The following is a 12211-nucleotide window of genomic DNA, read 5'->3' on the forward strand; positions in this document are numbered from 1 at the left end:
ACGGGTGGGCTTTTTATTATTATACCTACCTTTTTTTTTTTTTTTTTTTTTTTTTTTTTTTCCTGAATGAGTCTTAGGCAGAAGCTTAGCCTATGTTGAGATCAAACTAGGTTTACTTGCTTCAGATTTTATTTTAGGGGAAAATAGATGTTCTCTACAATGTCTTCTCTTTAAGTAAACATCTAGGTTGTGCTTAATTTCTGGTAAGAATGATTTTCTAAAATGTGCTTCTCAATGGAATTTTCCATTAGTGACAAGGCTTGAAATATGAGAGCTATTCTAAGCATCAGAATTTGTGATGTATTCTTTATTTGACTGATAGTGAGGGAAAGCATATGGGGAAGCAGGGCCTCAAAGCAAATTACATTAAGTGCCCTCAGTTTCCAGTAATTATTTTTTTTAAATTCCAGAGGGTTTAAGTGCTCTTTAAAACAAACACACAATAAAAGTGAAATTTCTCTCATCTAAGCAGGACTATTGTTTGCTAGAGGTAGGTAGGTGGGGTGGTTTGAGTTCCTCGTTGTCTACTAGAAGTTAATCATAACTAGCTCAATACTTACTTTATAATTTTCTTTTTTTGTCAGATTTGATGGTGGAATTCATTGTAACACACATGATGAAAGAATTTCCTATGGATCTCTATGTGTAAGTGTCTGTGGGGTGACTAATTGTGTTTTCATTTGAAGTTTGAATTTGAATGGAATTCTCATCATAGAGCAATCTTCTGGTTGAAATAACACTTTGTGGCTGGGGGGGGGCAGGATGACTTTTCATGAACTCTTCCAGCAACTTTTTCTACTTCTGAAATGCTTTGTGTGCTAGAAAATTGAAAGCGAAATGAATTTCCACCTTTCAGACTGATTTCCTGATCTACTTGATCAAACACAGAGTGCTTTTCAATCTGAAAGAAGTTTCATAATACAGAGTCATTGCTAGAATCCCCACTTCCCAGAAGATGAATTTTGGTCTAGAAACTGAAAAGACAGTCTTGAAAAACCAGGAATGACTGACACGAGACCTGGAAGGCAATGGGGAGAGTGGGAGAGAGGTTTAAGACTGAAATAGCCTGCTAGGCAGCAAGAGGTACAACTTAGCAATGGGGAAAAGGAGAGAAGAGGACAGGGCTACACAAGCACTCCATGTGTCCCATGAGGCCCTTAGAATGCTTTGTCCTGCTTTAACCTGGAGGGCAGAAATAGGATTTAGGCAGATCATTGGCTTTGCTCTGGCTGTTTGTACAGTACTGAATTTCCCCAAGGCTTGAACAGCACTATATTCTGTAGAAGAGATAAAGGTACATAGGCTGTTTTCCTTTAAGGTAACTTTTCAGCATGTTCTGATTTTGCCCAAATAACCCTGCAACTACAATGCCTTTGCAAAGGTTGTACAGTTCAATTATGAGTTTGTGAGAAATGTTTTTTTTTTTAATGACAGTTACAGAATTAGTTGTAGATGGGTGTAGTGCATCGAAATTTCACAAGAAAGGCGTGAAATGCTTGGGCTCACAAGTAACGTCACATCTAGAAACCCCATGAGAGTGAAAATAATGAGCTGTAGCAATCATCAGTGGACATCTGCATCCATTCGTTTTGGCATGTTTGTGCAGTCCTTTCACTGTTCCTGTCTGGAACCATCCCATAGCAGACACAGTTATTGCAGACAAAATGGGTGTTCTGAATGCACAAATAGTGTCATACTTCTCTGCAATACATTTAAAAGGTGACAATATGAAGCTGCTCAAGGGAGGGCATATTAATATTTAAAAGATAAATCCAGGTTGCTTTGACCAAGGGTATTATTTGTCCATTATGTGTGTTATGAATTCTCAGCACAAAGCCAAAAAAACAGAGATGCTCCACCAGGATGGATAACTTTGTAACTAAAGTACTTTCATAACTGAAGCAGTGCGGTTTGGGAGTCTTTAGGCTGGTAGCTGGTACTCTGGCTTTTTAGGCAGGTGTACTAAGACTGTTATGCCCCTCCTGATTCCTTTTCTTCCGTGCCTTGATTTCACCCAGAAAGCCACATGCTAGTGCATACAAACACAAGGTTTCAATGCTGAAATATGTCTGCCAACTATTTTGCATTAAAAAGCTATTGTAATTGTAAAGAAATGTTTTAACCATTGCCATATTCTCTCTGGTCAGTGCCTTAAATATTTTTTTTTTTGTAGAGGCCAATTTTAGTCTTGCAGCCAAGCAACAAATGTGTAGGTGGAAAGATACTGGGTATTGTCTGGTACCAGTAGTATCAGAAAGAGCAGGTCTCTCCCCAGAGCAATTGCTGTTCTTGATCTGAAGACAGCTGTCTGTATCCTAGCTGCTTCCTTTTCTTGGTTGAATTTGTGAGAGTCCAGTTTGAAATACAGCACTTAATGTGATGCTCAGCTATTATAAATGGTTTTACCTTTATTCATGTAAAGTTAGTTTAAGTCTTTACTCCATCATGGTATTTTTGGGATCATCTAAGAGTCTGAAAAGAATAATGTGTACCTTCTGCGTGGTATTTCTTAAGGCTTTTTAAAGTCTTATTTTGAACTTGTCACCCCATTTTGGACAACTTCCATGCAAATTTTAAAATTTGATTTCTCTGTGTTTGTCTGATGCGTAGTGTCTTTTCAGAGAGATGTTGCTATTAATGAGATAATGTGTTTTTGAAAAATAAGGATTTGGGGAAAAAAGGATTTTTCCTTTTTGAAGTCTTTGTTTTTTTCTAAATGTCAATAACTAAAAATAGCTTGATCTAACAAGTTCAAATTTGTATCTATTTTCTGTCTGGTCCTTAATGATAGCTAATGCTAGAGAATTTACTCATTATATTGTATATTTAGTTCTGATGTTATTTGTGAAGAATGTTTGTGCACCTAAGAGTTTGTATGAACACTAGATGCTATAGAGACCTACAGGATTTGGAGAAATCACAAGTATACTAGCTGTATGTTGGGGAATTTCAGAGCTTGTAGGTGTATTGCTTGGTCATTCCAAAGCTCACACTTAAATTATTTGTTTAAGGAGACTGGAAAATTTGACATAAATATCTTTCTTTTTTTATACAATTAAACTGCATGTCTGAGTCAAGACAAAAATCCTGCAGTTTGTTTGACCATCTCATTTCCTTTAGCCTCATCATTTGGGCCAAAGAAGCTGAAAAGCTCCATTATGTCCAGATTTTACAAAATCTGAGCGCAGTATCTCATGCATATGGGGCCTGCAAGTTACGTAACTCCTTTTGTGGAGCCTATGAGGTCCTTGGGTAAGGGCAGTAAAGAATGGAATGAATTAGTTAAATCTAAAAAACAAAATTGCATTTGTAGTTGGTCCAGTCATGTCGAGCTTAAACTGGCATACAGGCCCCGTCCTCTCATCTTGTTCTTTCTTGCTGGTGTTGCTTCCCTTTAGGAGCCCAAAACCATGAGCCTCATCCTCCTCTGACAGCCTTTGAGTTTGTCTATTTCCCTGCTGCTGATGTCGGAGACATTTCCAGGTTTGATGTAGAGTTGCTGCGAAATGCAATGTAATTAGTCCTTTGCCCTCTCTTTTCCAGACGGTGCATTCAGATTGTGCACAAGCTGCTGTGCTACCAGAAGAAATGCAGAGTGAGGCTTCATTACACCTGGAGGGAGCTCTGGTCAGGTACTTTGCATCTGCAGAGATAGTCAAATATGAAAAGCCTGGAGTGGGTGGGTGTTTGGTGGCTGTGACTGCTTGTTCCATTGCTACAGGCTTAAACAGCAAGCAGCAATTCTGTTAAAGCCTCTTTATTTTGCTCTTAGTTGGTACGTGCAAATTACGTCCTTTGGAAAGCCAGGTCATTATCATAATGGTAGCTAATTTACTTTCTTGTCTGGCCATGATCACCATGGTATCCAAATGTCTTTTGTTTTTCTGTTTCATTACCTGAGTCCCACTTCACCTGATCGGAGAAACAGAGTTATGTTTTGTGCAGTAGTGTTTCTCTCTCAGATATTTGTGAGTAGAAAGGAGGTAGACTCTTGGGGAAAGGGAGGTGGACCTTACTTTTCCTGTGTGCAGCTTCTTCTGAAAAGAGCAACCTAGAAATGTCAGTGGGAGGGAGGAGAGGCTTTTAGCTCTGACCTTTGCATTGATGGTAGATAGTCTGGTTCATGCCACTGGTATCCTGAGATAGATAAGTATTATGGGGTTTGACTCATAATCTAGTGGACGTAACTTTGTAGGACTGTTTTATGATGCAATCATTGTATGGGAAGTCTGAGAAAGAGGATAGCAGAATGGATGATGAGACCTAGCAGGCATCTTTTGTGGATAAGGTGTGTGCTTCTGTTCTTATTTTGCAAACAGTGAAGTAGCTCAGCTGGGAAAGTACAGTTAATCCCCTAAGTGTTGTGGCTTAAACAAGAGGTTTATGAAAATTCAAGGGAATGTGGCCCTAATTGTGTATTCTTGGAGCTGTGCTTGAGACCTAGGATCAGTGACTTGGCTGGTGTAATGCAACTCCCATCAGAAATATGACTTTTACAGAAGGCGGTGATGAGTGGTTTGTGAAGCTGTTCTCAATTAACACTGAGTACTTCCCTTCAGTAGCTTTGCACAGCAGAGTGTAGATACAGAGAAATGAACCAACAACCTCAGACACTTTGAGTTATTAAATTTTCGCCTTGTGTGACATGTGGCCCATTCAGACTTTCTAAATTATTCCTGTAGAAGGTGAAGTGGGTGCCCCTAATTAAGGGATTAGTGATTTCTTTTTGGTGGTTTTCTTCAGAACAGAGCCCCTAGAGGTATGGCTGCAGTGTAGTGCCGTTTCAGGAGAAAAGCTTGTACAATGTGGATGTCTATTGTGAATAGAAATTACATTTGACAGTGTATGTGATATCTTCTCAGCAGTTACCAGTCAACCAGATCCATTCCTATTTGTCCAGGCTGAGCTGAGTCTTTCCTAAACACTGGCGGTATGGCACTCTCAAATGTAATGCCTTTTGCTTGAAGATACCATTCCACAGTTCAGAGAGCACGCTCTTAGGCATCTTTCAATTCTTAATTTCCCTATTTCAGGAGGAAAAAAAATAAAAATCCTTGCTACACACTGCGATTCAGTATCTTGGGATATTCTTGTTAGCTGTCTCTAATCATCTGGTGTTTGTATAATGCTTTGGAAAATTAAAATGCCTCAGAAGCATTAAGTATGGCACTTGCTTTGAAAGCAAAGCAGTAAAGTAAAAAGCTCTCAGGTTGGTCAAGTTTCTGTGAAGGTCCTGGAGTGTCTGCACACCTGATGTAGCTGAAGAGCTCCATGCTTACGATAGATTTCTGTGTGTTTAGGCAGATCCTGTATGTGGGAGTAAATTAGAGTAAGAATATTTAAAAACTTTTTCTTCTAGGATGTTAAGCTGAACAGAGAGATTTTTCAGTAGCTGCTAGGTGATTCGTACAGGCTGGAAGGCCCTGCGTTGAATGGTATGTGCACCTGTAGAAGGGCGCATCCTGACAGCTCCGGGTGTGTACTTCTAGAGTGCTGTATGTGGCAGACTAAATGCTAATTGCCAGCCCTATCTTGAGATATATTTCATAATTAACTCTTATCCCTGTCAAGGCTGCTCTTTGATTACCCAGAATGTTGCTGCCTTCAATGTGAAAGAATGGCTATTTTCCTGGTCTTGATCTATCTGACAGGTGATTCCAACCCAGAGCACAGAGACTTCTGAACTCATTACTATCCTTTACGTGAGCGTATCCCCCTTCAGGCTTTTATTTTGGATCGAAGAATTAGTTACCACTGCTGGATGAACAGCTAAAAGGGAGCAGCTATTCACTGTAGGGTCTGAGATCTCAGGTTGCCCCATCAGGCGTGCTTTACAGAAGGTCTTCAAGCCCACACTTGTCTTCTTGAATGACAAGGTGTCTGATGTCTGAAGCAATGCCCTTGTTGTGCAGCATGGATAATAGCAATGGAAGCCCCACAACAGAGCTGAGTGGAACAAAGAAGCTGGAGGGAATAGTGTAAGGAAGTATTGAAAGAAATTGAGAGAATTCTACCTGGCACGTAAAAGGAGGAGAGTTGTTTCAGGTAGAAAATTGAGTGGGAGAAGAAGACAAAGGGAATACTGTGGGGTAGGTAGTTGGTAAAGGGTGCAGAGGAACTGAGATAAAGGTTGTAGGTGGAAGCAGTAGCAATGTATGGAGCCTTCTGTTCACTTGCCAATTCTAATGTTAGCTAGTCTCTAATTAAGGAAAGCCACTCGTGTGTCATCTGATGGATAAATGCTCTTTCTTTGTGGGTGCTTTGTCTTCAGTATGGAAGGCCAGCAGCACTTTGAGAAAGTTTCTGAATTTCCTTTCTTGATTTTAAGTTGCAATGATTGCAGGGAAAAGCAGTGGAGCCAGGTGTTTGGCATCTCTCAGGACGCATGTCAAGCTGTTTCAGCTGTCTGTAATACTTTATATTTTTTTGGATACACCACTATGTGGCACATTGCTTACATACATCTTACTTCTGTTGGACTTCCTTTTTCAACATCTGAGCGTGAGGAAGAGCAATATTGTTACGTTTGGTTGTAATCCAGCCTTAGCTTCCCTATTAAATTAATTCTTTCATATTAAGTCAAGAGGCCAGGACCATGGCAGTCAATGCAGTATAAATCTCTAGCTGTGCTAACCAGATAACGAGGAATGTTTAGCTGACAGAGAATGATGCAGGGGTTTGAGAGCTGGAAGCAGGACTGACGGAAAGGAAGATCTGTAGGTGGCAAAAGTAATATATATTAAGCTGGATCTAGCTAAAAGTAGTGTGAAAATAAATGCCAGATCACTAGTGGAGCTAGATTCTGGAATACCCTAAAAAGAGTGCTGGACAGCAAAAAACAATTGTAATTTGATTAGCCTATGAAAATGATTACCAAGCGCAGTTACTGATAGGTAGACCAGACATTCAGATCCAGAGATGCCTGTTGGTCTTGGTTCCTCTTTAGTAGACCTTTTCAGCAGATTATTAGCTTCAGTTCAATCACTTGTGGTTAGTATGGGGCTCTTCCCTTTCAGTGCTGAAGAAAATCTTCAGGTTTTTCTTCTGGGATAGAGTACTGTTACTGGTGACTAGCCTGGAAATTTGGCCAAGGTCAGAAACCGTAAGTGGATGTGATTGTGTTGACCTGTTCCCTTACAGACATTTTGGCCAGTTGGAAATTTGCTGGACTGTTATGCCAGGTAACTTATACTTTTTAAATACTAATTTATTGAATGTCGAGTGTCAGGTACTTTATAGAGCTGAGAAGAAAACTTTTACTTGGTAATAACCACTTCCCTACTCTCAGAAATACCATGTTATGCCCAATGTTTTTCTTAAGTTCTGCTCCTTGTCCTGTGAAAATGAGGTTGATTTTGCTGGTCATAAAGATGGGGTTTGGATTTTAATAGTTGAACTCTTAACTAGTTTGTACAGCACTTGAGTGACGGAAGGTGCTATATATGTTGTTGTTGTCAAGCATGTATAAGCTATGCCAAAAGAATTTTCATGAGTCATTTAAGCTTTTTATATAAAAAGACCTCATTTCTTCAACTCCTCCCACCTCAAAATTAGTAATGCTTGAGCAGTTCACTCTGAGCTTAGGGGGTGCAGGTAACTTCTTTGCAGTTGCTATGGTTTGCTTTAAGCAAAAGCCATGTTTAAAGAAACAGAAAAGCAATTCTAATACAGACTTAAAATAGCAAAAGTAGATCATAAAAAATCTTAAATATAATAATGAATAATGGTGAAATAGCTGTTTATTAGGGCAACTGAATGCAAAGTGGAATTAAAAATGAACTTTGCCATTAGTAAGTGTTGAAGATCAGTTTCCAAATTATTGTAACATAAGGGCTACAGTTTCTTATCTTGTAGCTTAGTTAATTTGATAGATAAAATGAAGGTGCTTCAAATGTGTAGCACTATCAAGAAGTTAAGTTTTTTCTGGTTTTATGTTAGGATTATCAAAGCAGACTTTTGCAATGCTACTGGACAAAATATACTGTTTTCCTTTTTGTAGACTCCTTAGATATTTTTGTCAGTTTCTGTATTTATAACATAAGGATAATACTGCTTTCAGTCTTTTTGGGTGAATACTGAAGAGGTGATTTGTTGCTCTGTGGAACATTTTAAAATGAAGAAGCAATATTTTTGAGGGCAGAAAAAAAAACCACTTTCAGTACGTATAACATATTTGCCCTTATACAGTGCCTGTTTAAGGTGGCAGTGTTTAGCCCTTTATTTTGCTTTGTTATTTCTGTGGCTGAAATATTGATTACTGATACTATCTGTTACCTATGGCATTTCTGGTTCTCCAGCTATTGATCAGATCTGCTTCAGCCCTCTGATTTGTGTTGCTGATCAGGTTGGAAATCAGGTGATGTTGCATCTCTAATCATCTCTAACCCTGCTGTCACTGTCACATTCTGCTGCAGCTACCTGGCAAGGGAAGCTTGTCGTCTTGCAGCCCTTGTGAAGGCAGGATTCATATACTGGTGTACCAGACCATCTAGTTCACTGGTAAAATGCCTGATCACTAGGTGCTATGAGAGTTTGAAAGACTATAGAGCTGCTTGACCAGTTAGCAAATGACTTAAAGATTTTAGGGAAAAGAATTAAGAACCTAAAATTTGACTTTCTTAGAAACTCACAGGGTGTCTTATGTAGCTTTAAAAAAATGCTACCAAGGTTCAAGATCCAACAGGACTGTCTTCTGCATGCTTCTGAAGTCCTAAGAATTCAGAGGAAGCAGTCATGGTCCAGCTGATGGTATAGATAAGGCTGCTGTGGTAATTTCTGTGCAATGAAGAATTCTGTAATATAGTAACAAAGAAAGAAATGTCTTTAAGCTGTGAAGGATGTTGCATGCGTAAGAGAACGATCTCTTTAGGACAGCATCTTCAAAGGCAACTAATAAAGGTCACATGTAGGGATAGGGTAGAAAGAACAGGAGCTTGTGTATTAAGTATAAAATACTTTCATAAAATGTAATCTGGGCTGAGTACAAAGAAGGTCTGTTTGTCTGTTAAAGGGTTCTACTTGAATTTACTGTTTTGGAGGGAAAAAGAAGTCGTTATGTGAGTCATGACCTTTCAGATACCTTCCAGCAGAAATACTTTCTGAGTTCACTGCGCTGCTTCTAAGCTGTAAAGAGAACTACAGAACAAATGCTAGAATTTTAACACCTTTGTAGATCAACATACTCTACCTAATGCAGGTTTTGCCTGATGCTTACCCTCTCATTTCTCCATGCCTTTTGATAGTGGGAGGCTGGCCCGGCTTTTCAAAGCTGCACATTGAAATCTCCACGTGACTGAGAGCTCCCAGCCATGTGCCGTATGCCATGCTGGAGACTTGGGATCTCATAAGTCATTTGAGTACAAGGTGATGCTGGCTTTTTAAAGAGAGTGCAACCTCACTGAGGAATGGGTCTGGAAGTGGGAAGCACAGGCTCCCTCTGCAGTTCCAGTGGTAGTTCAGTGGGAGCACCAGGAGCTGAGGGAGGAAGAGGCGAGAACAGTGTCCAGGCTGGTTAAAGGCGAGCTACTCAGCAGCTGCAATGGGAATGGGAGTTCTGAGTTGATGGGGTGGGTAGGTCTTTGGAGCTGGAGGGGATCTCAACCTGGGAGGATGGAGAGCCTAGGATGAATTGGAGGTGATAGTGTGTTAGGAGGGACTAGCTAGGATGAGGTCTGCAGTTAGAGGGTTAGGGAGGCTGGGAAGTGTTACCAGATAGAAACTTTGGGTTAGAAATCATTGCGTGATCTGGAAAGGGAGCTATTCAGCATTTTTAACTCTTGGGGATGGGACTAAATATCCTTTTCTGCTTCTCTTATTTGAATGCCTTCCTGGGACCATTCTTTGGTGTGGGAAGCTGAGGAATGAGAGCTAGCGTCTAGCTTAGGTGTGTACCCTGGGTATTTTTTGTTCCAGTGCTGCTTAATGTATTGTGTGAAAGAGGAAAGGATGTTTTCTTCTCAGAATGATGTTTTGACAATTTCAGCTGTACTTCTGACTTCTTTCTGTGCCAAGAAGGACATGGACAGGACTTCACAGGTCTCATATTAGCACCCTGTGGGCAGAGATGCTTAGCTCTAGGATCGCCAAAAACCAGTGAGGTCCTTTAGTATTTTAATGAACTGCATCATTAAGTTGAAGTCTTGGAACTAGTGTTTATTTCTAAGCAGCTCAGAAAATAAGTATTAAAATTGTGATTAACTTGCATTTTATGCAGTGTCCTTGTCTGTGGCAACTTACCTCACCTTTACTTGTAGTTAGGTGGCTGGCAAGCTTTATCTCTGTTCCTTATCTTTGAAGCTGAAAGAAAATAGATAATATTGACCAACTGTTTAGTAGGAAGCCCAACAGGTTCACAAACACTTGTGGTTGTTGATTCTAGTGAAGTTTGTGAGGAAGTGGAATAGTTCTGGAAAATCTATTGGAAAGAATATAGTTTCTCACACAAACTAAAGGCTGTAACTGTTATGTGCCATGGAATAGGTAGTAGGAGTTGGCAGCCCTCAGAGTTGCCTATTTTCTTTATTCATAGGAATGCTGGTGCTTGCTTGGACATGTGGTACTGTGTTGGCACAAGCTTGGTACAGGAGTGGAGCTGTTGATCCTGTTAGCTATTTCAGTGAATTTAGGAAAGTGTTGAAATTGAAAGTTAGTTTTATAAAATAAATTTTATTTGTAGTTGTGATGTATGTTGTGGGTTGATATTCATTGATTTATTTAATTTCTACTTCTGTAGCACTCCATGTTGCCCCAAAGAAAACCCCAGTCCCACCTTACAAAACTCACTTACAGGCAGAAGACATGTGAAGTTCAGAAGGAAGACTGTAAATGTCTACTTGTAGTCTGCTGCTGCCATTCTCAAATGGTGGTCCAGTTTCCTGTTAACCTTTCCACGTTGCCTCCTTCAACCAAAACTAAACCACTTTTGTGGCAAGAGGACGCAGCGATTTGGTGAAATGTAGTGGTATAAATCTCCTTAAGAAGATAGTGTAAGAAATGCAAAAACTCAGTGACTTATTTATAAAAGAAGATGTTGTAAATTCCCTGCATGGGGCATTTTTAGGAAGCATCTGCTTTTACTTAAATCTTTCATGGTGTTCTATTACTTAATTCTGGTTACCTTCACTTTATTTTAACACATTTTAATACTGATGATAAAGAGTTTGGCCCCAGTTGCCAACGGAGAGAAAAAGAATAATACGAGATTTGTGGCTGTTATTGCTCACCTGGTAAGATCAGGATGGGAATTCTTCATCAACAGAGTCTTGCTCAGATGAGCACAAATGGAATTTAGTCATTTAAGTGGACAAAGGTCTAGTAACCCTTTGGTCATCCTGCCTTGACCTGGCAGGTCTCATCTGGATATGTTGCTCTGTCCTGCAAATTACTTTTTAAATAAAGCTAGCTAACGCTGGAGAATTTGATTGTGAATCCCTAACAGTTTGCAGATCATGGTGACCTAGTGGAGATAGTGTGATAATTTCCTCTGGGAAACAGCCCCATTGATGACAGAAGTATTACAGCCAGAGCTGTTCACAGCCACTTCTTTGTCTGCATGGAGGAGCTGCAGCATTCGGAACGCAGTGATTTATCCCTGTCCTCTTTTTGTTTTCAAGAAGCAGTGCTCCTAGGTCCTTACTTTGCTGTTTTCCCATGTTCCCACACAATGTTTTTGCTCTTTCTCCAGATTCTCCTTTTCTGTTTTAAAAACACATGCAAAAATGTGCAACCTAAACTCCCAAGACTACTATTTAATTAACAGCGTGAACCTGCACTGTCAGACAAAATAGAATTGAGCTCAATACTTCCCTTTCCTCTAAAGAGGAATGAAGCTTGTGGGTGTGTGCTTTTTTATTGTTTATTTTTAAGAAAGAAACCTATTTTTCATCTGAGCTTTAGCTGAAGTTAGTTTGTTTCTTACAGTTTCTTTCTTATGGCTTTGGTTTCCTTCTTACAGCTTGCTGGTTTGCTATCCAGCGGCATTGCTCTGGCATCAGCAATCAGCATTTCCACTAAGCTTGCAATTTGCACACCATTGGCTGCGGTTAGGTGGGAACAGTGAGTACCAGGGATGGGGAGTGTATAAAGAAAGTAAAGGATTGGAAGTGAAGTGGCCTACTCAACTGATCCTGGGAGCAATGGCTTATGCCAGCATGTGCTCCAATCCTTTGGCAAGATCTTGTTTCTCATTAAGAATACGAGCTGCTTTCCTGCT

At 39.9% G+C, this 12211-nt stretch overlaps 1 protein-coding gene across 1 annotated transcript in view; it reads left to right on the forward strand.

Annotated features, from left to right (window-relative positions):
* The window catches only part of LOC104163779 (chromosome unknown open reading frame, human C10orf76), a 53992-nt gene that overhangs the window by 31459 nt on the left and 10322 nt on the right, over positions 1-12211 (forward strand). The window contains exons 18-19 of the mRNA XM_009702895.1: positions 585-645; positions 3544-3632. Coding sequence (XP_009701197.1) covers positions 585-645; positions 3544-3632 — 150 coding nt within the window. The remainder of the gene's footprint in view (positions 1-584; positions 646-3543; positions 3633-12211) is intronic.

This window comes from Cariama cristata, unplaced genomic scaffold (assembly GCF_000690535.1).
Source record: "Cariama cristata isolate BGI_N322 unplaced genomic scaffold, ASM69053v1 scaffold8156, whole genome shotgun sequence".
NCBI lineage: Eukaryota > Metazoa > Chordata > Aves > Cariamiformes > Cariamidae > Cariama > Cariama cristata.